Source organism: Neodiprion virginianus, chromosome 6 (assembly GCF_021901495.1).
Source record: "Neodiprion virginianus isolate iyNeoVirg1 chromosome 6, iyNeoVirg1.1, whole genome shotgun sequence".
Lineage (NCBI taxonomy): Eukaryota > Metazoa > Arthropoda > Insecta > Hymenoptera > Diprionidae > Neodiprion > Neodiprion virginianus.
The window spans coordinates 2,567,509-2,594,700 of record NC_060882.1 but is presented as its reverse complement, the minus strand read 5'-3'; the positions used below and the strand labels follow the sequence as shown (position 1 = coordinate 2,594,700).

Genomic DNA, 27,192 nt, shown 5'->3' with positions numbered 1-27,192 from the left:
GGTCTAGCTCGGACACGAATATCCAATCACAGCTAGTGTCGAGTAGAAAGGACCAACAGAATTCGGAACGCAATTTAGTAGCAGCCTCTGTGGTCTTTCTCGTCTGCTTCGCGATACCCTACCTAACCTCACAGTTGTCACAGTACCGTATGCTGTTTGTATTTGACAGACAGTAGCGCGCACCGATTTGTATATTTCCACGACGTATGGCATATTGTGAATCTTAGATTTAAATTACTTTCTGCCCAGTCGTTAAATTCACATACATAGAATGGCACCACAATTGAAGATATCATCAAACGTAATCGAGGTGATCATAAATTTGCCACTTAACGGTGGTTCATGAGTGCCATACGTCACTTATATTCACTATTCAAAAATCATTATCGTTCTAAGATAGAAAAAAAATACGTTCTAGATTTAGGATTTTATTTTTTTAATTCTCAGCAATTATTTGCAGCGATTAAACAATGTGGACTATGCTTGTACTGGCCGGCTATATGGAGTTGTTTACGAAAATACTCTAATGGTTTTAACATTTACCCTGGATTCTAAGAATGGCAGTGACGAGACTAATACAAGTCACGTATATCTACAGTTGAATATGCCCGCTGAAATTGATCTCTGTGGCGTACTTTCCATTGGGGGCAGTGAACAAGCCATACTCTATGCTTTGAAGGTGACATAACGTCTAAATCGACTTGAGTAGAACATAAATTCATGTTGAATAATATTGGGAAAAAATATAGATTATATTTTATTTCCCGTTTTATTACCTATTCACAGGACATCGATGTCACCGACAACCCCCTGCTCTTGAACTGTGGAATCAGAGGCACAGAACTGCAATCGTACTTTTATATTCACCAGAAATTAGAGAAGGCTGGGAGTCTGGAAGTCCTTAATGAACTTGATATTTGGCAACGATTTGCATACATTAGACTAGAAACTAGTTTCCCAATTGTAACAAGGAAAGATGGCCTTTTAGACGCTATTCAACAAGCCAGGAAAAATGTATTCCCTTTGAACCTACCAAATCCTGTAATGTCATATTTCTAAAATCTTCAACATTTAAAATTATTTTGCAGATTGCATCAGGTAAGGTGGGCTTTTGTTTACCAAAAAACAACGTCTACCTCTTGGGTGGAGAAATTGACGCCAAGGATTCATCGCTTGAATTTTTGCAAGCGCCAACTGCTTCCCTGTACGAAGGTATTGGCAACACCAAGGACATCCTGAAGCGTGTTCCTGAAATAGTTGTGAGTCTTGTTAATGATTTCCGAGTCGACAACAAAACGTTATAAATTTGAATAGTGCTATGGAATGACTACAACTTTTTTTGTATACATGTACTGTAATTTTGAATATAGGACGCCATTTCTGCAGATATGTTCATAATATCAACAAAAGATGGAGTACTAGAGGGAGGTATCAAGTGCGCCCCTGTGTTGCAACATGTTAAACGTGAGTAATTCGAGTATGTATCGTGTTATGGTATTGGATGTTACCAGTTCTTTTACATTTTTATAATTAGATTATTAATTTATTTTTCAGAATCGTTTGAATGTCTCGATTTTCACCTGAAAATAGATGCATTGTCTTTAGTCAGTCTTAATATAGGAATGGCCCAGCTTTATGCAGTCCTGGTCGAATCTGTGTGTCGTAATTTAAAGCTGACTGAGCAAACTCTGAGTAAGCAGTTTGCCAAGGATGGGGCTGTCTTCAAATTGCCTGGATCAATACATTTCAAACCACGGGGGTGTGGGCATCTTTTTACAATTAACTATCCAGCTGGGTTTTCTGATGCTGACATGTGTAAGAGATTTCAAGTTATATGTATGTATATAATATAATTCGTAGTTGAACATATTTGTTATAAATATTTCAGCCTGGTACCGTAAGAGTTTACACACAGCCCTTGCCCTAGACATGACCAAGCCATCTTTCCGTAAAGGAAATGCCCTCAAGTTCCGAAATGATATAGACTTGAACGCACCTCTTCTGAATCCACATGAAGCAATTCAAAACTCAGGAGGTTTCTTGTTTGCTTTACCAATTCTATTTTTGCATACAACGCACAGGTGTATAAAATGATAAAATTATTTTTAGTCGCAGGTGGAAAGCCTAGCTTAGTTGACGGCCTTTACTCCTATCATCACTATATGCAAGATCATTTTGATGACAATGGCTGGGGATGTGCGTACAGATCTCTTCAAACTATCATTTCCTGGTACATGTAAGTCATTGACCTGTGTTTTACTGATTTTTTAAGTTGGTTTCTGACGAACTCTTTAACTTTGCAGATTAAATGGCTACACTGAAAAGTCAATACCAAGTCACCGAGAGGTACAAAGAATTTTAGTAGATATCGGTGATAAGCCATCCAGTTTTATCGGAAGTAAACAATGGATTGGCTCGACAGAAGTTGGATTTGTGCTGGAGACCCTATTAGGTGTCACCATAAAAGTACTATGTGCCTCAACTGGTCAGGAAATGTCCAGTCTTGCCTCTTCTTTAGCATATCATTTTCAAACACAAGGAACTCCTGTTATGATCGGTAAGAAAATTATTTACAGTTGATTAACCGGCAAATTTTTTTATTACATATAGCAAGCTTCATACATTATCGAAGGTCAGTTTCAAAATATTCTAATATATTTCTGATTAGGTGGTGGTGTGTTGGCTCACACAATCTTGGGCATAGACTACAATGAGAATTCGGGAGATGTGAAGTTTTTGATTCTCGATCCTCACTATACGGGCGGAGAAAATTTAACAACAATTATTACCAAAGGCTGGTGTGGATGGAAGAATCAAGATTTCTGGAAAAAAGATGCATTTTACAACATGTGTTTACCACAACGACCGATATGTATATAATGTTCTTATGTGAAAGAGGCGTATAAATATTCGTTATATTTTTTCACGACTATATATAACTTATTGTTACAATAATCATAATTGAACGTTGTTTAAAATATTTTACATTTATTTCCAGTAGATCAGAACTTGAAGTATTCCCCCCTGTTACCACTTTCGACTCTGCAAATTTGTAGTCTCAATAACTACTCAGATTCTTACACTAATAATGATAAGCACTGCCATTTCTCGACATACCCAGTAGATTATTGGAATCTTGTGCAGAGCAAGGGAAGAGATGAATTAGAGATCATCATCATACGACTGTAGTCATCTAAAGATGTTTAGCAGAAACACTCACATTTGCACAAGGGACACGGAATACTACAGAAATCTTACTGCAGAAAAGCTGCTGCTCAAGTTCTCCTTGACAGGCTGGGGATTTGAACTCAGGTCTTACCGTTCCTCAGTTTTTCACGCTAAGCTAGTATGGTCAGTAAATTATTTGGTGAGACAATTTAGTTGCTGATATTGTAGCATTGCTGCAATATTGGAGGAAACGAATCAGTGTTGTGACTTGTCAATTTGTTAAAAGAAATTTGAACATTTTTATTCTGGGACTATTTTTTTAACAATATCGAGCCGCATTAACAAGTGTAAGTTGTAAAAATTTGTGGCACATATAACTAATCAGCTAATATTCACATTCCACCTGCACTTTTCTGGAGTAGCTGAGCAAATCTATTCGTTATTAAAAGAGACACATCTATGAATCTATCCACGCAGTTGTTTAGACACGTTTCTGTCCGGCTGTCCAGCTTGCTACCTGGTTTGTCCATACACTTGTCCCAACAGAAGTCGTTGAACTCGTGTATCTGGAAGAGGAGAAATTTGCGCCTAATATTGTGCAAAATATAATTGTTAAGGTAAGTACACGTTTTACAGATATTTTAGTACGAAATTAGTTTCAAAAAAGGTAAATGTGGCGCTATAGCAAAATCAATCGGGTATTAGATAAAATAACGTGGGAGCAATGTCAGGTAAATTTATTTCGCGTCTGTATAAACAGATATTGGCTGTAGCTAATCAAAAGGGCATGTCGCAACTGTAAATAGGATATTTATTCCGAATTTTTATGCAGGGAAGATCTGAACTAACATAACCTCACCTGCGCATTGAATTGAGCTTTCTGCTTTTCGACCATCAGAAATTCCTGTAATTCAGCCTCGCCACTTTTCGGCTTTCGACTATCGTCAAACGTAGATGTGTTACTGAATAAATCTGCCATGTTTTGTTTGTTTTTGCTATATTTTTTACTCTGGTATCGATTAATTTATCATCAATTTATATTCTTTTATCTGTAGCAGTAGGTCGGCGAAATTTTGTCTACAAAGTGTTCCGAAAACCACAATTTTTGCATAATCATATAGCGGGTGTAGTGTGTATACCTAGGATGCGTTCCGAAATTAGCTCCCAGTGCTATCTCTGGTGTTATGTGATTACAACTACGATGTTCTGCTTGTTGTACCGTTGGATAGCAATTTTACCAAAAGGAAGAAGAAGTTCGTGATTTCGCTGTGTGCATTCGTGGTGCTTTTTACGGCCGGGTTAACCTCACTTTGGAAAAAATGTTCAAAAAGTATGTATTGAATTTTAAAAGGGAATTACAACCTTAATTTGTCATTATTGTAGAAAAACTGTCCGTCTTTTATTTCTTAAAAAAACATTATTTTTCTCTACTTTGCAGATTCGATGAAAAGGATAGTATATCAGGTGTACAGCAACTAAAATCGTCGGTTCAGAAAGGAATTAGATCCAAACTTTTAGAGCTTTATCCACATTTGGAGTCTTACATCGATCAGATAATACCGAAGAAGGACTCTTTTCGGATTGTCAAATGGTAAGATCACATAAAAAGAATTAAAAAAAAAAAGTATCATTTTAAGGTAACACCTAATGCTTCAGATAATTGTGTAAAATTATGTCAAAATGATACAAGTCCTAATTACCGTATTGTTCCGAATATGAGCTGAGGTTTTTAGTCGTTGCCAGCACCCACTAAAATCATCCTCATCTAATATGTGGACCCAGTTTATGTTCGGGTAACTAAGAAAAGCACCCTGAAATATTGTCTCGAAATTGGGCGTCATCTTATACTCGGAACAATACGGTAATTGTCATTCTATCAATGTTGAATGTATTTGGGATACTAGTTAATATGCATTTGATGTTCGAAGTGGTTCTTTAGGCGGTAAGTAAGCTATTTGAATTATTATTAAATTAATTTCTATTTTTTGTACATCATCGTTTATACATGTATCTTATTGTCATACAATGTTAACTAATAAAATTGTAGCCACGACCACATCGAAATCATGGTAAACAGTGCAGGAGAGTTACTTTTTTTTCATCAACGGGAGGGACCATGGATGCCTACATTGAAGTTGTTACATAAGTGTATGTGAATGACATTATCAAGTCGTAATCTCTGGTAATTCTGGATTAATCAATCAGTTTTCACAATTTGAAAGTTGTCTAAGATCTATATTTTTGCAGATCCATTTTTTCTACCGATACAACAAGTAGATAAAGGGGCAATTCGCTTTGTCCTTAGTGGTGCTAACATCATGTGTCCAGGCTTGACATCTCCGGGTGCACAAATGACGACTGCTGCAAAGGGAACAGTAGTTGTATCCTTTTTCATTGCTGACTATATTCAATGAAATGTGAAGAAATTTTGTTAAATTGTAACATTTGATAGGAAATTATCTTTTAGCATCACATTGATGGCTACTAATAAGAAAGACTTATATTCAGCTCAACCGCGTGAAAAAAAACCTTTTATTCTCCAGTATAGGAGGTACGTTAGGTTTTCATATTGTCACTCTGGAGATGGATTTTTCTTATTGGCAGTGATCGACATGTGATGGGTTTATTTCTTCTTCGTTTTTATTATCACACGATTCTTCAAAAATATTATTCTATATCCAAGTAACTCGTTCATTTAGGCAGTTATGGCCGAGGGCAAACAACATGCTTTAGCAGTTGGAATGACATCGTTGTCAACTGATGATATGTAAGTCGAAAGATTGATGAATACAATTTTGGCTACAATTGTATCATAATTGTAACTTACATTTATAAATTTCAGCGCAAAAATAAACAAAGGCGTTGGTGTTGAAAACTGTCATTACCTCAATGATGGACTTTGGCAAATGAAGGCTGTGAAATGAGTTGTTACTTTATTACCTACTGGAATGCCTGTAAAATAAGATTATTCTATTCCCAACTCAACCATGATTGTTCACTTTATTGACCTGAAATGTGGGACAAAAGTAGCAGATTCCTTCTTTATTTCTTTCCCTCGTTTGTAAGAGAAATGTAGCACGTTTCTCCTACATTTGCGGGAATAATGATTAGTTTTGAAATGGGTTTTTCAGTTTTTCTCACTATTTTCAAATTTTAACTATTTCGTACGGTATTATTGTGAATTTTCAACAATATCCTAGTCTTTAGACTAATAAAATGATCACACTTGCACATAAAAAGTTAAGACTATCAAGTCAATAATGTGATCAGAGTTGAGCCTGGAATAAAGTTTTACATGCAACAGAAATACAAGTCGATTATTCCTTCAGGTGATTACTGCCCTCGTTTCGCTCAGGTAGCAAACCCACCCGCAGGAATAATCTTTGACTTTATTGTTGCATAATATACTATTCTTGTCTCTTTCTACAAGGAAAAAACAATAGAATTATCAAATTATTTCGATTAATCTCCTGTGACTGGTATTGAATGTACTACTACGCATTCAGCCGTTTTTTTAACATGTCAATAAACTTGATATCACTGTAGCTGGATACTAAGAATTTATTACATTTATACTCACGAGTTATGCAAATTGATGTGTTGCAACGTTTTCTGTACAGTCGCTTAAATTACTGCATCCGAAATGATAAAATAAATGTCCAGTTTTATAGAGTAAGCTTTATTTCTATTACCATATTGATCAGTTCCAATGATAATCAGCAATTGTTAAGAAATCGTTCTAAACGCTCTACGAAAAGATCAGCTAGGTCATACGTGTTTTTAAAAGCATTACCTAGTCTTCCATTATGGTGTGAATGATGATGAAATACTAGATTACTTCAACCTATATTAATCAGTGTGTAGCCAACATTATATAACCATAAATCAGAATAACCTAGTATAATGACAAAAATGGAACATGAATACTTACAGTTATAGGTTTTTCGAAACTAAACACTACTCCAATACAATTATTAATAAAAAGGTTGTTTTGTTTGAAAATAGCTTACAAACTAAATTCGACACTTCGTGGATTTATCCTGATCCAGATGTATCCATTTTTTGATTGTCCGCCTGGTTTTCGGGAGGTCGATCTCTGTCGCCGTGAATAGGTGTCGAAGCATACGAAGCTCCTGAATCAGAGCCAACATTAGAACCTGAATTGCCATCTCCCACATTGTGCGGTGATTGAGGATGATAATGAGGACTATGAGGGCTGTGTGGGCCGTGAGAGTGCGGTCTACCCATAGAATGGGGAGCATACTGGGAATAAGATTGATAATAGGGATGAGCATATTGAGGATAAGGTTGATGATACGGCTGCTGTTGAGAATACGCATAAGAAGGATGTGGCGGTCTTGGAGCCAACGGAACATTTTGCGCTTGTTGACCTCCGGCCGGTTGATACTGCTGATTGTAACTCTGACCGGTGGGTATCATTGAGTTCACGTGAGGGTTTGGTGGCATTGCATTTTGGGAAGGCATTGTTTGGGGCGGCATGTTTTGATTGTGCGGAGGTGTCGCTTGAGAGGGTAGAGTGTGATTCTGATGGGGAGGAATCGAATGATTGGGAAGAACGTTTTGTTGATGGGGGGTATGCGATGGAGGAGGTTGAGGTTGCTGTTGCTGTTGCTGTTGCTGAGGTTGAGTTTGAGGTTGCGGCTGAGGTGGTGGTGGTGGTAGTTGCTGCTGCTGCTGTTGTTGCTGCTGCTGCTGCTGCTGTTGTTGCTGTTGCTGCTGCTGCTGCTGTTGTTGCTGCTGCTGCTGTTGTTGTTGTTGTTGTTGTTGGTGATGTTGCTGTTGTAGTAGCAGTGGTGGAGGCTGTGCTGGTACAAGTACAGGAGCAATGGCTGGTGGAGTAGAAGGCTGGGGTGGGGGTACGCTTGTAGCGGTAGTAACGGTTGTTTGCTGGATGGGGCTCACTGCTCCCGGATATGTCACAGGTGAAGACCTCTGCGGAGAGTGATTATTTGTTTGCATTGTTGTTTCAGTTTTTACTTCTGTATATGGCGGTGAAAGTGTCTCCTTTTTCGTTTCGATAGGCTGATCCACATCCATTTTCTTATCTGATGGTTCGCTGTCTGTAATCTATAGAAATATACACACGTCAATTGATTATAAGCTTCGAATGTGAGAATGTCTTTGTTCTCCGTTCATCTAATAATCTGCTCTTACTCAGAATCCATTTTTACATAGTATATTTATAACAAATTATTAATACCTCAGGTTGTGATTCTTCGCTAACTGGGGCCGGAGTTGGCGTTGGAGTGGAATTCGGTGTTGATTCGCTTGAAGCCGGGCCATCAGATCGATTTTCTTCGGTACCTTTTTGTCTGTCTCTTCGTAATAACTCGTATTGACGCTCAACCATTTTATTGAATGCATCTTCGTCTACTGCAGGCTTACAATGCTGATGGGATAAAACGTATATCAGCAACAATTTATTACTATGCTAAAATTGTCAACTACAAGTTTTTACTTACTTTCTTCAATTCATCTTGAAACACTTCGCTAGCTTCAACGAATTTACGTTTTTTTGCGTCAAACTTTTCTTCAATCTGCTGCAGCTCAGCTTCTAATTTTTTCTACAGAAGTATTTTATTATATTTATAAGTTAAAGCAATTCTTGCTTTACAATAGAAGACATATTTATTTTACTAACAACGTGTGGTTTAGACTACCTGATGCATGGTGAGTGACTGTACTTGGCGTCGAAGAACTTGCATTCTTTGAGTAGTAACTACAGAACGCACATCTGGTACAACGGTGTCGCTAAAGATCTCATTTATCAGTCTGTGATTGCGGGCGAATCGAGAATATGCAACGTGTTTGACTGAATATCCATCGTCTTGATCTAGGGATAAATAGAAATAGAACATAACTCGGTGCTCAACGACGTTTGCTAAGTTTGTACAGATCCAATCAACTTTATACGATTAGTCTTTCAAAACCTAACACAGATTAGGAAATCCCAATTGTGCTTACCTCTTATTTCGGGATAGCAAATTATGAACTTCTCAGGCCAAAACTTACAGTTTAACAAAAGAAGGAATAGATAGTTAATGGATAAATTGTATACCATCGTCATCTTCCGCCGGTTGAATGTCTATCCTTCGGTCTTGGGCTGCCTGACTTTTACTGCTTCCAGAGGAACGCTCATGAGTTTCTCGATCATCGCTATTTTGCTGAGCTGCACATAACACTGCATTAGACACAAGTTTGTAAACATCCTACACTCAGTGTTTGGATATGCACAAGCTGACAAAACACATCTAAATATACCAGATCATTTTCTTATCTGACACAGAAAAGTGCAGTTAGAGCTATATATGTCTTGTTATACAATAATGCAACGAATATCAGATAGAGTAAAAAATTAGCTGAAACCTACCAGATTTTCCCCTATTTTTTGCAGCGATATACGCAAGGTATGCAGGCGAATTATGGTAAGTTTTTAAGCTCTTTTCATATTCGACCTGAAACCAAACATTACTAGTTGTTTAGAATTTTCAAAGAGAGAAACATTTGAAAACTTTAGATGTAGCTGTAGTGGGTAGCAATGAGGAAGAACGGTTTTCGATATTTGAAATTCAGTATACTCACCTTTTCTGCTTCATATTCTTCAATGAATTCAGTTTTCTCTTCTTCCGGTAGGTCTCTCCACATCTGCCCGATGATTTTTCCTATTTCCCATAGTTTTAACTCGGGATTTTGAGCTTTCACTTGGTCCCAGACTTTTCTGCTGTATCTCATGTATGGCATCAATGGTTTCTCTGGAGGCTTGGGTGGTTTTGGCAACCTGGAATCCGCCTGAAACATATAGCATAATTGTGGATCCTGTAAGCAGCCAACGGCAGAACAACATTTTATGTGAACAAACGCATGTCTACCGGTGTGCTTTTTCCAACTTTCTGTGGGGTAAATCCAGGATGTCCATGAGGTGTTTGAATGAAAGGGGTCTGCGCATCTTTCTGCAAATAATGTCATGATTAAATTTGTGGATCAGACAGATGTTTGACTGATGCGTATGAGAAAGATTGCTTGATAACATACCCCTGTACTAGAACTACCGCTGGCGCCGGAAGCCCGTAATCGTTCTGTTAAAAATATCCAACAGTTATAATTTCAGCATTCAATTTTGTCTATGCGCATGATGTTCACTTTAGGTTTATTATACATACGATTGCTAGAAACAACATTTGACGACGCCATCGCCACTTGTTTGTAATTCTGCGGTAACGCCATCCTTTACCTGTACATTTGAAAATTAATGAATGAATCGTTGAAAGACGGTATTCTTGAAAACAATTAACTTGGGTTCTACTGCAATCAAAGATTTGTGATGATATATGAAATTGTGGGAAAATATCAGAAGCCCCAGTTTCTGAGTAAATATCATTTCCGCCGCTTGCAAAATAGTTAACAGAAGGTTACAACTCCGTTCGAATTGTCTGCAAATTAATCCAATCGAGTTCCTGGAAATCCGACTTTGGGAAATGAACATTATGTATGAAAACTGTGCTAAGCTGTTGCTGGCAATGAGCTAAATTCCGTACACGTAAGCCTCTGCTGTCCAATTCGAAGGAAAGGAAAAATCGAATAAAGCATTACGAATAAATGAAAGTACTTACTTTGTAAGTAAGAAACCACCGTCAATCGTTTCAGGAGTAAACCCTCATACTGAATCAAAGTTAGATATTACAACAGTAGCACTGATCCCGCGGTTTTTTTATAGTAATAAGAGTAACGAAAATTTACAATTCACGGTACAAAACGCCGAAGCGTCGGGCGAGGTTTCAGAATTTCATAGATTGCTCGTACATGCCCACATTAAAAAAGCATAGTTGTCAGCACGCATCTCGTAGATGGCGTCTAGCTTTTGAACTTACAAAAATCATCAAGAGATGGCGGATCACGCTTACAACATGATCGGTGTGACGTTGGCAACGGACCGGAGTCTCATCTGCTTTTAATGCCGATCGGGTCTACTTTTAGGACTTTAGTCGACAATACTCATGTAAATATTTGTTTTTATTGATTATCTTTGTTATTTATTAACATAAAAACTGAGCTAATATAATTGAACTTTGGTGAATAGCGTTATTCGAGTTTTAGGTCAACGGTTTTTTGTCCAGGTCCGCGACGTTAGAATAAACAATTGATAGACGATCGGGAAGCCATGTTGTTGATCAGTTCCAAGTCCGAATTCTTTCTCGCGCTGTAAAGAATAAAGTTTTGACGGTAAGTTTGTTAGTTTTGAATTAAAAAGATTAACAAATTTGTAATACATTTGTGATACTGTCCGCGGCGGTATTTACGTAGTGTATTATCCAAACGGTATAAAAAATAAACGAGTCTATTCCGCCCTCGAAATGAAAAAAATTTTCCAGTTTGATTTTCGTTTCGTGTATCTGCAAACGTAGAGTTCAGATGTTTACAGGTGAAAAGTCATCGTTTATAGTTAGGATATCCTCGGACTCGAGTGCGCGTAGTGAAAACGAATTGTTCAATTCTCCCGAAGAAAAGATGAACGTACATCGAACTGTTCTTTCTTCATTACATGGACATCCAGGTATAATATGAACATTTGCACATACATATATACTTCTGTTCGAAAATATGATATACTGCATTTATCATCTGTGTACACGTATGAACGTAATTTATTTGCTATCTTCTCATTCAAGCTTGAGCTTCACGTGCGCAAGCTTTGCCATACACCTAATTATTATTTATTCATATCATTGTTGGTATGCATATGCTCCAAGTTGGTAAGCAACGTAAAGAGATATGATGTCTCAATTCAGCAACGTTGTAATAATTTTCCCGGATTTAAATTACACGCTGGAAATGGTGTCGTCGAGTTATTTTACTCGCATGCGGAACGCAAATCCGAAGATTGGTAATGTGTTACGGAACACGTGCCAGATTGGGTTTTAGTGTCAACAAGCCGCAATATTTGAAATCAGATCGGCTTGAAAACATGTGATTGCTGTGTTTACTGTGGGATCAAAATTGCGAAGATTAATAATAATTTGATTGTCTTCATTGAAACTTACTTCCACGATAGAAACCAGACCACTGCAGGCAAGTATTACTTTTAGGTGTGTATTTATCATCATCATCATCATTATCAGTTATAATCACGAATGCTATTTTTAACACTCGTTGACTTTCATTTAGAGGTTATGATGCCGCATCCGAGAAACAGTTTTTCCTGGCATGACTGAGAATATTAACTTTTTATTTGCTCATTTTTTTACTGAATATATTTCGATCCTAGCTACTCATATTCTCGCACTAGTCACTCCATTGAGGTTATGCTGGTCCTACAAGAATCACTAAAAAATACATAAGATATTGGCAGGTTTCATTATTTTGAGCCTACTTCGGTGACGGGTACAAGCAGCATTATTTTTTGGGTCCCTGAAAAACATGGTATCATTTGCAACCATGTAATTCAGAATATTAACTCATTTCATCCCCTTCTCGAAGGTTCTCACATGACTATGGTGTGATCCAGAGGAAAAAATGTGGCGCGACATAGAAGAATGTTATCATTATTGTGGATGATTAAAAGCTATTGCGGTATTGAAAATTCAGGGATAATGAATATTGGTCGGCAGTGTACTGTACCTAAGTATGGTATACTCCACGCAGCATTTGACATGTCTCGCGCTAATAGCAATGTTCTTTTGTGACGCTTTATATTCTCGATCAGCGGAGGTTTTTTGTTGTGCGAATCGGCACGTAATTCATTTCTCATCCATCAGCTTATTCAAACTATTTATAATTTTTCACAAGCAGATAAGCATCTGGACAAGATGAGCAGCTTGAGCGAGATGATCATAACAAGCGATGGATCAGGACTAATGTTCAGTGCGGCGGCATGGGATCCTCAGACGGGCACTCAGTTGGCAACGTACAAAAACGGAACCAGTCTAGGCTACAACACAACAAATATATTAGCGGACTCTTATTTGATAGGAGCAGATGCCACCAAGCCGCGTCTGTACTTTTGGCCTTTAAACAAGCAAACTCCGGTGGAAAACATGCGTTTTGTAGCCCCAGGAACCGTCACGGCGTTGACGTGCTCCCCAGATGGATTATTTATCGCTGCTGCAGTAGGAGAGAAGCTTTGTATCTGGCAAACGAGTACTGGGGTTTTACTAGCTGTTGTCTCAAGGCATTACCAGACTGTAACTTCTCTGAAATTCACCTCCGACGGATCGACATTAATCAGCGGTGGCGACGACGGTCTCGTATTTGTCTGGTCTGTATCCAGTGTTGTCAGCAGGACCGAGAACAACACGGGGACTCGGCAGGCAGCGTCACTTTACAGCTTTTCCGATCACTCGCTGGCTGTGAAAGACTTATTTATTGGCAGATTTGGTATTCAGGCTAGACTTGTCACCGTGTCTCTCGACTGTACCGCTAAGATATACGATCTGGATAGTGGTACACTCTTGCTTAGCCTTGTTTTCGGCGTACCTCTGACATCCGCAAGCATGGATCTGCGAGAGAGTTACCTCTTTGTCGGATGCACAACTGGGGAGATTTTTCAGTTTAACTTACACTCGCCTCCCAGAGGCAGAGAACATCACGTCAATCAGACCGAGGAAGCTTTGACTTTCAAGGGTCACATCAAGGCTGTTACTTGTCTGTCCGTGTCCACTGATTGCACGTCTCTGCTTTCCGGATCCGCGGACGGATTCGTGAACATTTGGCACATTCCGAGCCGCCAAATCCTCAGAACGATACCTCACAAGGGGCCCGTTACCGCTGCATTTTTTACGAGGGCAGTAAACAACTTTTTCACCAACGATTTGAGGCCTAAGCTTGTACTGCACAGTCTGCAGAGGAATGCTGACGCGGATTCCGAAAACGACGTTATCGAGGTTGTGAACAGCTGTCGAGAGCAGGATCTTCTGAATGCCGAAACCTTCTTTAATAGCAATGACGTTCCTTCGGACGGGAGTGACGCTTACGCCGAGTTGCAAAAGGCTCAGGACGAAATTAAGGCGCTCAAAGCTACCAACGCGCAATTGTATAAGTATGGTGTGAAGTTGTTAATGAAATAAATGTTGAAATTTAATTTCCAATTGTTTTCAAGTTCGGCGACTAGCAAACATTTCCTCATCAGTTATCGATTTAATTTACAAGGTTGAAGTTACTAACGTTAACGTGACGAAACCTCGGTAAAAGAATCCCTGTTTTTCAATTTCAGAACAGTTTTAAAATGTGATAGTTAAGTTTTAAAAAAATTAAAATTAGCGTGCAGGTTTGCTTGATCGTGATTTATTGAATATCAGATAATTCTAAGTTGTGGAACAGTGATTATTTTCATGGAAACGTATCGTTGCAGTAACGTTACTAACTTCAACCTTATTTTAATTTTGCGAATAGGACGTGCTCCGTGAGAATTCGGCATAGTCCCCCATAATCAGTATGAGGTTTTGGTTTTATGAAGTTGTCAGGATACCAAGGCCAGAAAAAGAGTGCAAAGTAACGTAAAACACGCGATAGAAATTAATTTATGTGAAATCTTAGGCAAGTTCGAGAGTTGTTGCATACCTGACCAGGGTATTAAAGACAGTGAAGGGTCGGCTAGACTTTTCATTCGCACTGAAAGTGGAAACCCTCGAGTGTGTTTGATGCAACACAGTGATATATACAACTTGTCGGGAGTTCGGGAATTTGAATTAAAGTCTCGGAGCTCATCAATCAGACGAGATAATTTTCCACGGCTTTGCATGGGTATTAGCTCGGAGCTATACCAGAGGCGTACCGTTCTCGGTGCGGATTTCTATTTGGCGATGAAAATTTTCCCCACCGACGTTTCTAATGCGAACCATTTGTTAGACTCGTTTCTCGCGAGCGAAACACTTTGCGGTTTTCGCGGTTGAATCGCGCCCAAGGCTCGATGCGGAACGTCGTAAGTCATATTGTACAACCATGGCTCGTGACAATTAACCGAGGCAATTAAGGCACGGTGACGTTGAGTTAGCGTCGTGTCAACCACCAAACCGTTCTACGTATACATACATAATAATATATTATTGCCGTTGTAACTGCCCCCTATGCGCCTATCCATATTACGATCAAGTATATATATATATGTACATATGTATGCATGTATGTGCCACGTATGCGTAAATCTGACCCGCGATATTGAATGGATAGATTTTATGCAGGTATGCGTCTATTAGGAAATCATTCGAAGGCCCGCCACATGGTGGAAATCTGTTTTTTTCCGTTCCCTTTCCCTCCATTCTCTATACGAATTTAGTTTTGTTTCGTACACTTATTTGGAATCCATGTGTGCATGTGCGAAAAATTGTGCAGCTTCGTTTCTTTCGTATTGCCAGTGCTATTTTTTTATCATCCTGAATTATACTTGCAACACCACGCGGGTATCCCGCAACTGTGTTATGTGTAATCCACAGCGGGCGTGACAATATCATTCTGCAATAGCTTAATATCGTTACCCCGATCGTGTTAAATCCGCTGGCATCGGTCGTATCGAAAGTTATACAAGGGTGCACGCGACGTATAACGTGTAACTCTGACGTCCGTGACGAAGATATTTTTCTCGTCGTATAAACTCAAGGACTGTGCTGGTTATATTGACGTCGCAAAATTTCGTATAAAAATAAGGCGGCTTTCCTTCATGGTGATTTGTGAAAAATAAACATTCTAATCTCCGCGTGTATGTACGCGTATTTTAGGTGGTTAAACGAAACGCTGTGTAGGCTTGTTAAGGATACTCTATTTGCATGCACGGATTCCGGGCTCCGTGAGGTCGTTCATTTGAATGGAAAAGACGTAAACTGAGCGATAACAGGGCACTATCTACCGTTTAAAAAACGCCCACGCTCCAATGCCTGTTTAATTAAGCAATAGTTCACGGAAACTTCCCCTGCGTCTTTGGGGTTTACTATTTCCCGACACTACACGTCATTCTTTAAATTTAAATCAATGAAAATTATAATTCACTGATTCACAGTTATAAGTATACCACTGGAAAAAATCAGTGCACGTGTATACATATACCAGGGTGGTTCTGATTTTGGTCATGTCGGAACCCCCAAAAAGTAATCAACAATCAAAAATCTGGCTAAATCCTCGAATTTTGTCGGTAACTATAACTTAAGATAACTGTTAATTACTTTAAAACTATATATTATAAAAAAATTTCATGCGTCTATTTTTTAGGAATTCAGGGATCTAACCAGATTTTTTTCTATACATGTCTATTACTTTTGCGAGGTGAGCGTGAAGAAATTCCGACATGACCAAAATAAGAACCATCCTAATACATACACGTACGATTCAGTGAATTTTCATTCTATACACACTGTCGATTTTGTTCCTCGATGGATTTTTATCCATGCTACCGACGTTGAGGCACTTTTTCTTCGATAATTGTTAATTTTTTCGAAGACAATTCCGCCCTGACTCCCTCCCTATTCGTCAAAGTTAACTCGGCTTCGGTATCTCTTAAATTAGATCATATCGCTGAGACGAGTTTATACATATATGTATGGTTATACCATATACGTAGGTACGTATGCGGTGCGAAAACGTGCCGCGGCTACAGATGAAAGATTTCGACCAATAGTTTTGATACAGAATCGCGTGCCGTAAACACCGATATGAGTGAACCTGGGAAAAGAAGTAAGGTCGGAACGTAACGTAACGGAACAGAACGGAACGGGGAGGGAAGAGAACTCTACGGATAATGATAAGGAATGACTGTACCGGGGATCTGAGGAATTTACTTTTCCCATTGCATTAGCCCCGAACGGGGTCGCAGCTACTGCCTGGTGTCTAAACACGGTCACGCACACTTTGCCTCCCGTTTGATCGAGTTTTCGAAAAGGATCCCTACAACGGTACGTTGCGTAACAAAAAGGCAAACTCGGTCTTTTCGGGCCGAGCCTAAGGTTGCAATACGCGTCGTTGGTGAGACGAAAACAAATATCGAAAATACGCGAGGCGAAAATACCGCTGCCTCCTTATTGCACAGGATTCTTTATATAACAAGAGCATGTTGCGCGTTTCTTCACGAAACATGAAATTGAGGTTAGGGTCGCGTAATGTCAAATTTGTTCGCGTTGGCGCATGCGCGCAGTACAGAAAAGACCACTTTTAAGTTCCAGGAGTTGAAAGTCGTATTTTCTGTACACCGTGCAGGCGCATTCACAGACATGCTCTATCGTTCGACGGGCTGCTCACTTAAGAAATCATTGAACCATTTCATCCGAAATCAGACAGGCAATCGCTAAAAGTCGCTGGAAATCGCTCGAATTATATGATTTCTGATATCTCAAAATGTATAGGAAATCATGGGAAATCACATAAACATGTGATTTCGGGAATCGCTGCGAATCACTCATCCCCATTCTAAGCAAGCAAGCATTTATCCAACGTGTATGTTATGTATATAGATACATTTTCGATGTCCTCTCCTATTATAATGTAGTGAAAAAAGTTCAAGTGTTCGCGAAAATGTTTCTGAGAGATTAAAAAATTTATTCTAATTTCTTTAATAATCTATGTTATTGATTGAGTACCCACGTATTCCTGATCGTAAATTAATTATTGTTAATCTAAAATAATTAACCAATCTTCATTTCTTGACAATCTAGAAATCAGGGATTTCTGAAATTTAGAAATCACTCGTAATCGTCGAAAATCAGTTGAAATCACAAGAAATCGATTTCTTTTGGATATCGTCGTGCCACCGAAATTGCGAGTGAGTAACCGTCACAGAAACGGCTACTTTGTGTACGGAAAATACGTATGGAAAAACGCTTACAACATGAACGCGTTATATAAATGATATTTTCTCTTACAATCAAAGCTTCACAATCAAATTAGAAGCGATGAAGTACATTTAGGCCGGGCAAACAGCCAGAATTCTCGGATTCGCGCCGCGTTTAAGGTATAAACCAAATATTTTCACAGCGAGACAAAAACCGAAAGCAATTATTTCAACGATCTCAGATTGTATAACGAACGTTTATCTATATACCTGTACACCCACTCCGCAGCTTTGCAGCTTCTTCGTATTTACTCGGGACAATTATCGCCATGAATTCTAATGATTTTTATCACGTTAATTCAACTGCATTTAGTGTATCCGTGATGCGACTCTTGCCGCGAGGAAATGGAGAAAATCGAGATTGTCACACGCAGGGAAGCTCGAAAATTTTTAACACCTCGTTTTCAATCGAACCTAGACGAGCATTGGCACATTTGAAACAGAGTCTTTAATTTGCTGTTCCGAAATCATTGCAGCTTGGTATGAATGTTTTTTTTTAAGTTTTTCTCGATCTAATTAACAGCGCGCGAACGTTTTTTCGCATAATTTGCCGAAAAATGATCTGAAACGTTCAGACTTGAGAAGGGGTAGAAAAAAAGTGGCAAAACTCTTCAGAATCGATAGCGTGTAATTTAAAGAACGATACTATATTTCAGTATCGAATTTGTAATTCGCCCTTCAGCCCATGGCGTATAATATACCACACGTCGATACGGTCAGCTTACGTCAGGTATTACATACTCATAAAATTGGCTGAAGTAATGATTGGTGATCGTGTTTAATTGCCAGAGGATATAGGTATATATTGTAAATAAATTGGTAGGTTAATTAAATCCGAGCAGCGTAAGGTACTGCCGCGTGATGAAAATCTTGGTGTCTCGGAGCGGGGCGGGGGAGGGATGAAGATTTAAAAATGAGCGTAGAACAAGTTTTTGGCGAAAAAGAAGTGCCGTTGGCAAGGAAACGGATAAATATAACTCGACATAGCGCGTAAACTTACATATTTATTTATATGTAATGTACGCATTCATATATGTACACGTATATGAAGGAAATTTTATTTTCGAGCACGAACCAATCTGGTTTTGCTTTGTAAATTCGTTTTTAATTAGTTGGTGGGAGACCCAAGAGGAGGTGGTAGAGCGGCGCCAAGAAGAAGCTTCGCACCGGCACGTGGGGGTGGCTTAGGGGTGTCGGGCGTCGGTGGGATCCGGGTGTGCAGGGGTGGGTCACCAGGTATAAAGTTCACCGAAGCCAGGGCACAGCATCCAGTGCCACGGTAGTAGCGAAGTTCGCAGCACAAACTCCATTTTTTACTTTCGCTTTCTATTTTACAATATTTCATCCGCACTCCTCGCCAAGTCGAGTATATATAATACAACACACGCCAACTTGCATCCGAGTCACGTATTCCGCACACTTCGGAGATGAAAGATACTCTGTCTTTCGTACTGGTTTTATTAATCGCTACCACCTCGCTCAATCGTAAGTGAAAGCACTAAATTTCTTTGCCGTTCAAGCCCGAGGTTACTCTGCGAGAAACAAAAAAATTTTCGGAATTCGGCATGTAAGAGAAGCCAAGGCAAGAGGGAGTCGTATTCGACTTTGATCATTGTTTTCTATCCCATGTTTCAACAAGCCAATCTTGCACTATTTGCACTAAAAATCTGACAGCTTGCACGAAGCTTTCCGGCCCTTTACACGTCTACCTACATAGTTAGTCCAAAACGATCGGTTGACGATGATTTAACTTTGTTGAAATTGTTGTTTCTGTCTGTGTCGCTTGATTTCGAAAAGAAATTCCTTCCAGTTTTTTTTCTTTCCTTCGTTAGAGAGAAATTACGCAGTTTCGATTAAGGCAGCCATGATTTCTGCAAGCTTCGCGAGTGGCTTCGGGGCTTAAGCCATCAGACAGAGAGCTTTCGTCAATGCCGAAAGAACTGTCGACTTTGAATCCTGATAAACCAGAACGATGTCGTATCGTGGCGGTCGTGACAGTTTTGAGATTCCCTCTCAAGCATTTTGATGAGATTAGGGTGGATACCAGCCGCCAATAGCGGCAGGACTCGGGTTTGTGGTAATTGGTACGTAGCCCCATCCTCGCGAGATTGCGAACTGTTGAGAAATCGTTTCGGATACGTCAGTGTTTTACCTTCTCATTGTGCACCACGGCCTCACGTACAAGTTCCAAATTGAACCGTGGCTATAAATTCATTCTTCCTTCAGAGGAAGCGAAAGGAATTTTTCTCCCTCTCTCTCGCAATGTTTCGTTTTGCTGAAAAATATCTTTTTATACTCGTCTCGATATTCTTTATTCTTCTTTATTACACAGCGGGATAAAATCCCGTTTTGCATTGTTTCATATAACCTCTTAGTTTCGTTATTTCGATCATAACACTAGTCAATGTTTCAATATCATTTTTCAATATCAAAGATCTATCAAACCAAAGACGAAGGAATGCGAATCAAAAGAATTTTTCCAAGAAATAACAGTTGAACATTTTTTGAAGCCTCACAAAAAATAATCAATCATATCCAGACTGTCGGTCGAAGGTGTTAATTCGCGTCGAGCTAGTTCAGGCTAAGTACCGTGATCAAATTATCCGAACATTGAGTACCAATTCCGAAATTCGATCCCTGCTTGCATGTGCTGAAAATTACCAGCAACCCGGTATTTCGGAGTAAATTGAGATCTACTTCGGTGGTTAGTATCCATTTGGACATAAAAATTGAGAATACAAATTGCATTTTCAACTTTTAAGCGTCAATATGGTAATTTGGCAAGGGGTAAAGAGGAGGGAGAATAAAAGACGTCGTAAAGCTGGCGAAATATCCGCCCGACGCACGGAGACCTCGATGCCGAGCTTTTCGGCTTCAGAGTCAGCAAAGACGTGATTACTACACTGGACCTTGTTTCCAGGTGGGGAGGAAATCAAACTAAAGAAGCAATGCAGGAGTCTTTTCGATTATCCACGCGTCGGCAGGTCCCCAAAGATGACGGAGCTCACTAGGACGGGTCGAGCTTTTGGCATGATAAACGTCCCGCGAGTTGGACGCTCGGACTCGTCCGATTACGACGCCGCTTTTGATCTCAATTATGACGGTGAGAGTCTCTAATTCACTTTGCATTTTTTTCTTTGTTGGTTTCTACACTTTTCGCCCTGTATAATGACGAGAGGCGAGAACTGCGACGATGAAATTGAGCATCAAGTGAACTTGTCTCAAGTTCACGGGGTGATGGAAGTAAATTTATACGGTTCGGACTTTGCATCGAGTATTACAACTTTCGACCGTTACGGGGGATGAATTTATTCGTGGTTCAGGGGGCTTGAAGGGTCCTCGGGAGGGCTGGGCTTGACCGATCCTTTGGGGACATGGGTAAAAGACCCTTTGACGCCCCCCAAACTCCCCACGGGATGTTGATAGTTGGCCTGGTAATTTCAGATCGTTAATTAGGAGACTGCACACGCCAAGGTGTATTATAGGTACATAGGTATAATACAGGTTGGCTATACGACTATACGTAAAATCGGCACGACGTAGAAAGTCGGTGAAAAAAATAGTGTTCTCAGATTTTTCGTCTTATTCTGAAGCGTTTTTGCTCCACTCTTGTAAAGGCTTGCATAAGTATAAAAAAATCATTCAGGAAAGAAGTTTATCTGTACGTAGAATGGGGCCCTTGTGGTTAGTACCAAAAGTTCGAAACTTTGACGATTACATGTTTGTGGTTATAACCAGTGGCAATTCATACATTTCCAAGCACATAAGCTTAGCGGATTCAACGGCAAAGGTTACCTACCTTCATGTTTGATACTAATTAAACAGCCTTGCTACCAAGCCAATTTGTCGAGGACTAGGGACACTCGTCCCTTGGAGATACAGGTACACGTATACCTGTAGAGCGGGAAAGAGAGAGAGACAACAGACAGGGAAAGACACGGGTGTAATGATTATAAATAGCGAATTCGCGTTTGCCAGTCGACAGGCGAGTGTCTGTAGACCCACTCGATGAATCCGAAATGCATTTAATTATGTCTGGAAGACCGCACCTACAGCCCTCAGAAATTCCACGACGCTTTTAGATATGTCCCATGAGGTGAAACGGCAGGGTTTGATACCTTTCCCACGTGTAGGCCGGTCTCGCGACGCCCCTTCGTTGTCCTACGCGAACGATGCCCTCAAAGTAGCGAAGGCCAAGCGTACGGGCGACGCCGTGTCGAGCGGCGGGATGTGGTTCGGTCCTCGTTTGGGACGCCTCCACAGACGTGGTGAGGAGCCACAAGCGGAGGATCAGCAGTGGGCCATTTTGCCGATACGAGGTAATTCCGATCCCCGATGCAGTTTTAATATGCTTGTTACCCAAGGTGAGCGTACCAGTTATTGACACGTTTGGACCAGACCCAATTATTGACGCTTTCATTTTCCAAAGTTATAAATTTACGGCACTAAAACCAATTGCTAGATTTATTTTTTGGTAACTTTAGAACCAATGCTCAAACAGATACAACAAAAAAAGGTTAATCATTGGGATAGGGTAAATAACTGATACACTTACTTTGAATCTCCTGGTGTGATCTCCCTTATTTTGCTCGATGAATGTGCATGCTAAGGAATTACGCGCGCGTTCGTTGTCGATACTCGAGAACGGCGAGATATTTTCCGAGTCTAGCGTATCTGAGATGGAATTGAGAATGCCGGTACGAATGGAGAAGTGAGACGATTTTTTAGCACGGGCTGCACTCGTTAATTAACAGTGTAAACGTTGAACCTCGGTGAAGAAAAGCAGAGATTTGGAGATGTCTCGTCTGGTTTCATCGCGTCTCGTCTCGTTTTCCTCCTCTACCAGCCGAGGTTCAATTAAGGTTAGGTCTGGATAATCCCGGCTTCGTTCGTTCCGTCGTTCGTTCATTCCTTCCTGCCTTCGTCCGAACGTTCTCTTCCTTTTATATTAATCTTAAATGAAATTGTTTCATTCCCCAATTACTTCTCAGGTCACCACCTAACTTGATCACCCTTATATACAGAGGTACCTAACTTTATCCACAATATCAATAAATCCCTCTCCTGGTAACCGCGAAAAATCTTCTGGGTAGCAGCGCACCGCTTTCTTCCCTGTTTCGTCACTTAATTTGCATTTATAGTTGACCACGATACCTGGTTTATTTTAGTATTTTTCCACTCTATTGTATACTGATTTGTTTTACTTTAATTGTGTATATTATATACATATGTACATATATCGTTTTTCCTCGCACAGTCTGCGTCAGCTTAAGTACACCTGATAATTTGTCGGCTGAATTAACCATTGCAAACGACCAGCAACAACTTTTGTATTCTTTTTCCCTGCTGATGTAATTAATGACGCTTCGTCTTCGCTCGGAGTATGCGTACGTCGTACTCCACCTACTTTCACTCCATCAACACACTCACACATTTGCAAACACATGAATGCATTAAGAAAGCGTAAGCAAAGAGCGTGATTATCACTGAAAGAAGACGTAAGCAGGAATTAGCCATACCTGCGGTATGGTTTAGATGTAACGCTAAACGCGCGGTCGATTATTTAATTGGATCTTCAGACCACCGACGCACGGTGTATCAATTGTCCTCGTGACCTACCGAAAGAGATTAAAGGTATTCCGTTGTTAATATAGAAAAATCCATACGCTTCTGTGCCTAATACCCGCTTAGGGAAAAAGTCTGGCTCACCTGATTCAGGAAATCCTTCATCATCTATTTCCGAAATGAATATTGAATCGCTGGTATTTTTCTATTTTCAAAATTCCAATCATTCGGACACGAACGATTCCCTTGAGGTCGTAAATCACGCGTCGCATCAATACCTGAACTTGACTAATTACTTATTCCCGCATTTATATTTTCATCCCAACTCAACCCATCAAGTGATCAAGTCCGTAAACCGTAGTAGTAACTGCCGTTGATAATCAGACGTAATGCTGCAGTAGTAACAATGCTCCCGAGTCAAACTGTCGTTAACGTGCAGTAAGTAGTAACGGTCACCGATCCGTCCGTACGTGGCAGTGAAAATGGTTCTTCGATCAGACGCGGTGCGGTGGTTGTGAGTGGAAAATGCCGGGTAACCAAACACGGTGCAGCAGTAGTAACGGTCATAAAGGATCGGACCGAGCGCTGCAGTGGTAACAACGTTTGCGTCAGACTGAACGCCGAATCGATGTCGGGCGTTCGATCGCACGCTAGCCTTTAAATTCTGTTGCAGTATATTTATAAATTTCGGTATTTGCGCTTTTGGTCGTAAGCTGCGTTTGTCAAATCTTATCACCGTCTTGAAATGCAGATTATACGCGTGGAAAATAGTATGCGAAAATCAAAGGCGAACTCTCGTGTAACGTGAAACTTTCCTGTTACGCTCTCGCGTTGTTTGAATTTGTTTAATGTCGCTAATTTGATTGTTATAAATTTACGAATTTAATTTATGTATACAAGCAAGTATTCGGACAGCCGTACGCTATTACGTAGATTGAATTATCATTTGCGATGCTGGTAGATACATGTATAAAATGTTTTTATCCCCGACCCTAGATTGGAGCGAAAAAAAATATATCCTTGTTTTATTACCGGGGATTAGAAGAGGATGAGAAAAAAGCGAGGGAAAACGGGGAAGAGAGGAGTATACGCGGTAGAAAGTAGCTGATTAATTTATCACGACTAAAGGCGTCTGCTTTGTTCAAGGGTGAAGGTATCTGTTTTTTTTTTCTTTCTTTTTGCATATTCCCAGTACGGATAAATAAGGACGAACGAATGAATAGATAAATAAACGAATGTAAGCGAATAGGTGAATGTATAAAATTGCGAGAGAAATAAGCTCTCTGGTATAATTTAATAAAATCTGAAAAATTGACAGAGCGAAAGGAATGGAATGGGAATTTTTCGCTACTTTCGTATGTGATAAACACGATATAATTAGTAAATACGGAGCATCTTGGGTGAAGTTCGGCGTCCCTATCCGGGGGATAATGATCCAACCCACCATTAATTTACGTTACTTACGGACCCGAGGATCGGGGGGCTTTATAATAATTATACACGAAAGATAAACCGAGCCATCCACAACCTGTCGACCCTCAAATGAGTAACGGGACCGGGCGATATGCTACCGGGGACTAAACAATAGAGCGTACCGGGTTCAACGACGTCGTCGTTGTCGTAGTCGTAGTTCCGCTGCCTCCGCAGGGTTCGGCTTATCGGAATTCCGGGCAACAAGAAGGCGGGTAAAAAATCCCGGAAATTGTTTCTCCGAGTAAAGTCGAGGGCGGTCATCGATTTTATATATATATTTTTTTTATGCACTCTTCGGTAATCCGAATTCCAGGAATGTCAGTTCGGACCGCTTGAACTTCAAAGGGCGACTCGAGCCGTTCGATGCGATATTTTATTTGACTTGAAGAATCATATAAGCGATTTTTCCTTCAACATCAAAGTCAAATTCAGCTTTTCAGTAGACTTTAAAGACCCGCTGTTGCACCCACCCTGACAATTAATGTTCTCTCCAACTCTCGACGACGGGACTGAAACGCCAAGTATTGCAGTAAATTAAGGAAAGCGAAGTTGCTCGGGTTGGATAATTTCCGGGAGGGTGTAACAACGCTGCATGGTATAATACTAGACGGATACGTTAGACTGTCTGTTTTTTCCCTTTTTACGCCTCGCCTTATTTTCATCCGTGCTTTTTTGCGGCTTTTTTCGCGCAAACGAATTACCGGTGGCTCGTAAAGGTAAATAATTAGTTGGACCCGTTGCCGGTTTCGGTGGTAAGGCAAGGGATAACGGCTGGCGTACGGGGAGGCTGCCAGGCCGATAGACGTTTCACTCTTTCATGATTCCGATCCCCTGTTTGCCCCGGGATTAATGAATTGCGGACCATTCCACCTAATGCATGAGATCTCGCCATTCCAAGGATAATTGAAGAAGACGGGAGGAAGGAATCGTTTCATCCCTTGACCGGAAGTATCTGGCTCGCTATCATTTTCAATATTCTTTTTTTTTTTTTACCGAACCTGCTTATTGGCCGATAAAGTAAACGGAAGTAAATAATCTGGCACTTGCCTTTTTTCCCCCGCAGAGTTTCAGGGCACCGGGGAGCAACAATCGGAGAACCTTACGCCCAGATTAGTTCGGGAATCGGACGGTGAGGAAGCTCAAAGATTCTCGAACACTGCAGGTGTCTACTAACTCAGCCTAATTTGACCTAATCTAATCTGTGTTAACTTAACTTAACGTAATCTAATTTTGGGGTGTACCTAACGTAACGTGCCATGTATACCTGTATGAGATGTACGCTGTTTTTGCCCGATAATTGTTGTCTATCGAAAAGAATGTTAAACCTCGGCGCTATCGATGTACGATAAAATATTATACACCAAACGTGGTAAATAAACTGGCAGAAAAAACAGCAATTAATAGAAAAATCAACGTTATCGGATATATATTACGCTGTTACTCCGTTTAACAAAATGTCGTTCATATTGTAATCTAATACCTACTTGTTACACCACATTGCGAATTTTATTCATTAAAATATCCTCGGCATGCGTTGCAATTTATTTGTATATACAATATATATACATATATATACCCGTATGTATACCCGCTATTTTTCTTACCAATTTTCGGCCGGCCGTTGACTTTGAATTTACTTGCGTAAAATTCAGAAAAATCATTGACTTTCGTCTCCTGTAGCAGATTTGCGATTTTTCCTACGTGCGCAAAATTTTCCGCAAACCTCAAATCATTCCATTTCTATTTATGTTGGAAATTACAGTCAAACGATTTATGCCCGCACTTTTAATTGTACGACGAATCGCGTAAAGTTTACTGTCGAATAATTGACTTGAATTCATTTTTTTTTTTTTAACGAATCACTGTTTGAAGAAAACGAAGAAAGTTTCAAGTACACGATGGACGGGGTGAATTTCATTGCGAAATATCGCCCGGATGCGTCATGATTCGTGTTCTACAGAATCATGATTAGATAAAATTCAATCATTTTTTTATTAATTGACAAAGCGTTCATAGTAAATACTGATGTATGTATAGTAACAAATATTTACATATAATATAATATACATAATATATATATATATATGTTGTTATTATAATGTTTTTAACAAACTAGTGATACAGTTTCAAATGAATGATAAAGATAATTTTTCCGATCG

General features: G+C 39.8%; 5 protein-coding genes across 12 annotated transcripts; 3 read left to right on the top strand and 2 right to left on the bottom strand.

The window, feature by feature from the left end:
* Window positions 1-85: 85 nt before the first annotated feature.
* On the top strand, window positions 86-2,922 carry LOC124307718 (ufm1-specific protease 2). Its single transcript, XM_046769702.1, has 10 exons — window positions 86-310; window positions 461-679; window positions 787-1,014; window positions 1,089-1,259; window positions 1,371-1,464; window positions 1,555-1,815; window positions 1,889-2,035; window positions 2,110-2,236; window positions 2,304-2,557; window positions 2,669-2,922. The coding sequence occupies exons 1-10, from the start codon at window positions 272-274 to the stop codon at window positions 2,878-2,880; spliced, it is 1,752 nt and encodes a 583-aa protein (XP_046625658.1). The 5' UTR covers window positions 86-271; the 3' UTR covers window positions 2,881-2,922.
* LOC124307736 (mitochondrial import inner membrane translocase subunit Tim8) lies at window positions 2,581-4,254 on the bottom strand. Its single transcript, XM_046769751.1, has 2 exons — window positions 4,028-4,254; window positions 2,581-3,734 (listed from the first exon to the last, which is right to left on the bottom strand). Exons 1-2 carry the CDS (start codon window positions 4,145-4,147, stop codon window positions 3,561-3,563), a joined length of 294 nt encoding a protein of 97 aa, XP_046625707.1. The 5' UTR covers window positions 4,148-4,254; the 3' UTR covers window positions 2,581-3,560.
* Window positions 4,255-4,364: 110 nt separating this feature from the next.
* On the top strand, window positions 4,365-6,153 carry LOC124307732 (malignant T-cell-amplified sequence 1 homolog). Its single transcript, XM_046769743.1, has 6 exons — window positions 4,365-4,498; window positions 4,607-4,759; window positions 5,216-5,316; window positions 5,416-5,549; window positions 5,868-5,935; window positions 6,011-6,153. The coding sequence occupies exons 1-6, from the start codon at window positions 4,488-4,490 to the stop codon at window positions 6,090-6,092; spliced, it is 549 nt and encodes a 182-aa protein (XP_046625699.1). The 5' UTR covers window positions 4,365-4,487; the 3' UTR covers window positions 6,093-6,153.
* A 673-nt stretch (window positions 6,154-6,826) lies between these two features.
* Window positions 6,827-10,974, bottom strand: LOC124307711 (SWI/SNF-related matrix-associated actin-dependent regulator of chromatin subfamily E member 1). 3 transcript variants are annotated; one of them, XM_046769689.1, is made up of 12 exons: window positions 10,910-10,973; window positions 10,800-10,864; window positions 10,350-10,420; window positions 10,222-10,265; window positions 10,059-10,139; window positions 9,772-9,978; window positions 9,560-9,644; window positions 9,248-9,370; window positions 8,850-9,022; window positions 8,652-8,753; window positions 8,390-8,578; window positions 6,827-8,256 (listed from the first exon to the last, which is right to left on the bottom strand). In XM_046769689.1, exons 3-12 carry the CDS (start codon window positions 10,411-10,413, stop codon window positions 7,204-7,206), a joined length of 2,121 nt encoding a protein of 706 aa, XP_046625645.1. In that variant the 5' UTR covers window positions 10,414-10,420; window positions 10,800-10,864; window positions 10,910-10,973; the 3' UTR covers window positions 6,827-7,203. The 3 variants fall into 3 exon arrangements, with proteins under 3 accessions (XP_046625645.1, XP_046625646.1, XP_046625647.1); XM_046769690.1 differs by having other exon boundaries at window positions 10,350-10,461; window positions 10,795-10,974; XM_046769691.1 differs by having other exon boundaries at window positions 9,248-9,358; window positions 10,800-10,974.
* Window positions 10,975-11,081: 107 nt separating this feature from the next.
* On the top strand, window positions 11,082-27,115 carry LOC124307721 (WD repeat-containing protein 18-like). Of its 6 annotated transcripts, XM_046769710.1 has the most exons (6): window positions 11,082-11,185; window positions 11,304-11,409; window positions 11,609-11,740; window positions 20,916-21,098; window positions 22,078-22,314; window positions 26,097-27,115. In XM_046769710.1, the coding sequence occupies exons 3-6, from the start codon at window positions 11,695-11,697 to the stop codon at window positions 26,204-26,206; spliced, it is 576 nt and encodes a 191-aa protein (XP_046625666.1). In that variant the 5' UTR covers window positions 11,082-11,185; window positions 11,304-11,409; window positions 11,609-11,694; the 3' UTR covers window positions 26,207-27,115. The 6 variants fall into 6 exon arrangements, with proteins under 6 accessions (XP_046625666.1, XP_046625662.1, XP_046625664.1 ...); XM_046769706.1 differs by lacking the exons at window positions 11,082-11,185; window positions 11,304-11,409 and having other exon boundaries at window positions 11,534-11,740; XM_046769708.1 differs by lacking the exons at window positions 11,082-11,185; window positions 11,304-11,409 and having other exon boundaries at window positions 11,540-11,740; window positions 22,129-22,314; window positions 26,097-27,112.
* Window positions 27,116-27,192: the final 77 nt, after the last annotated feature.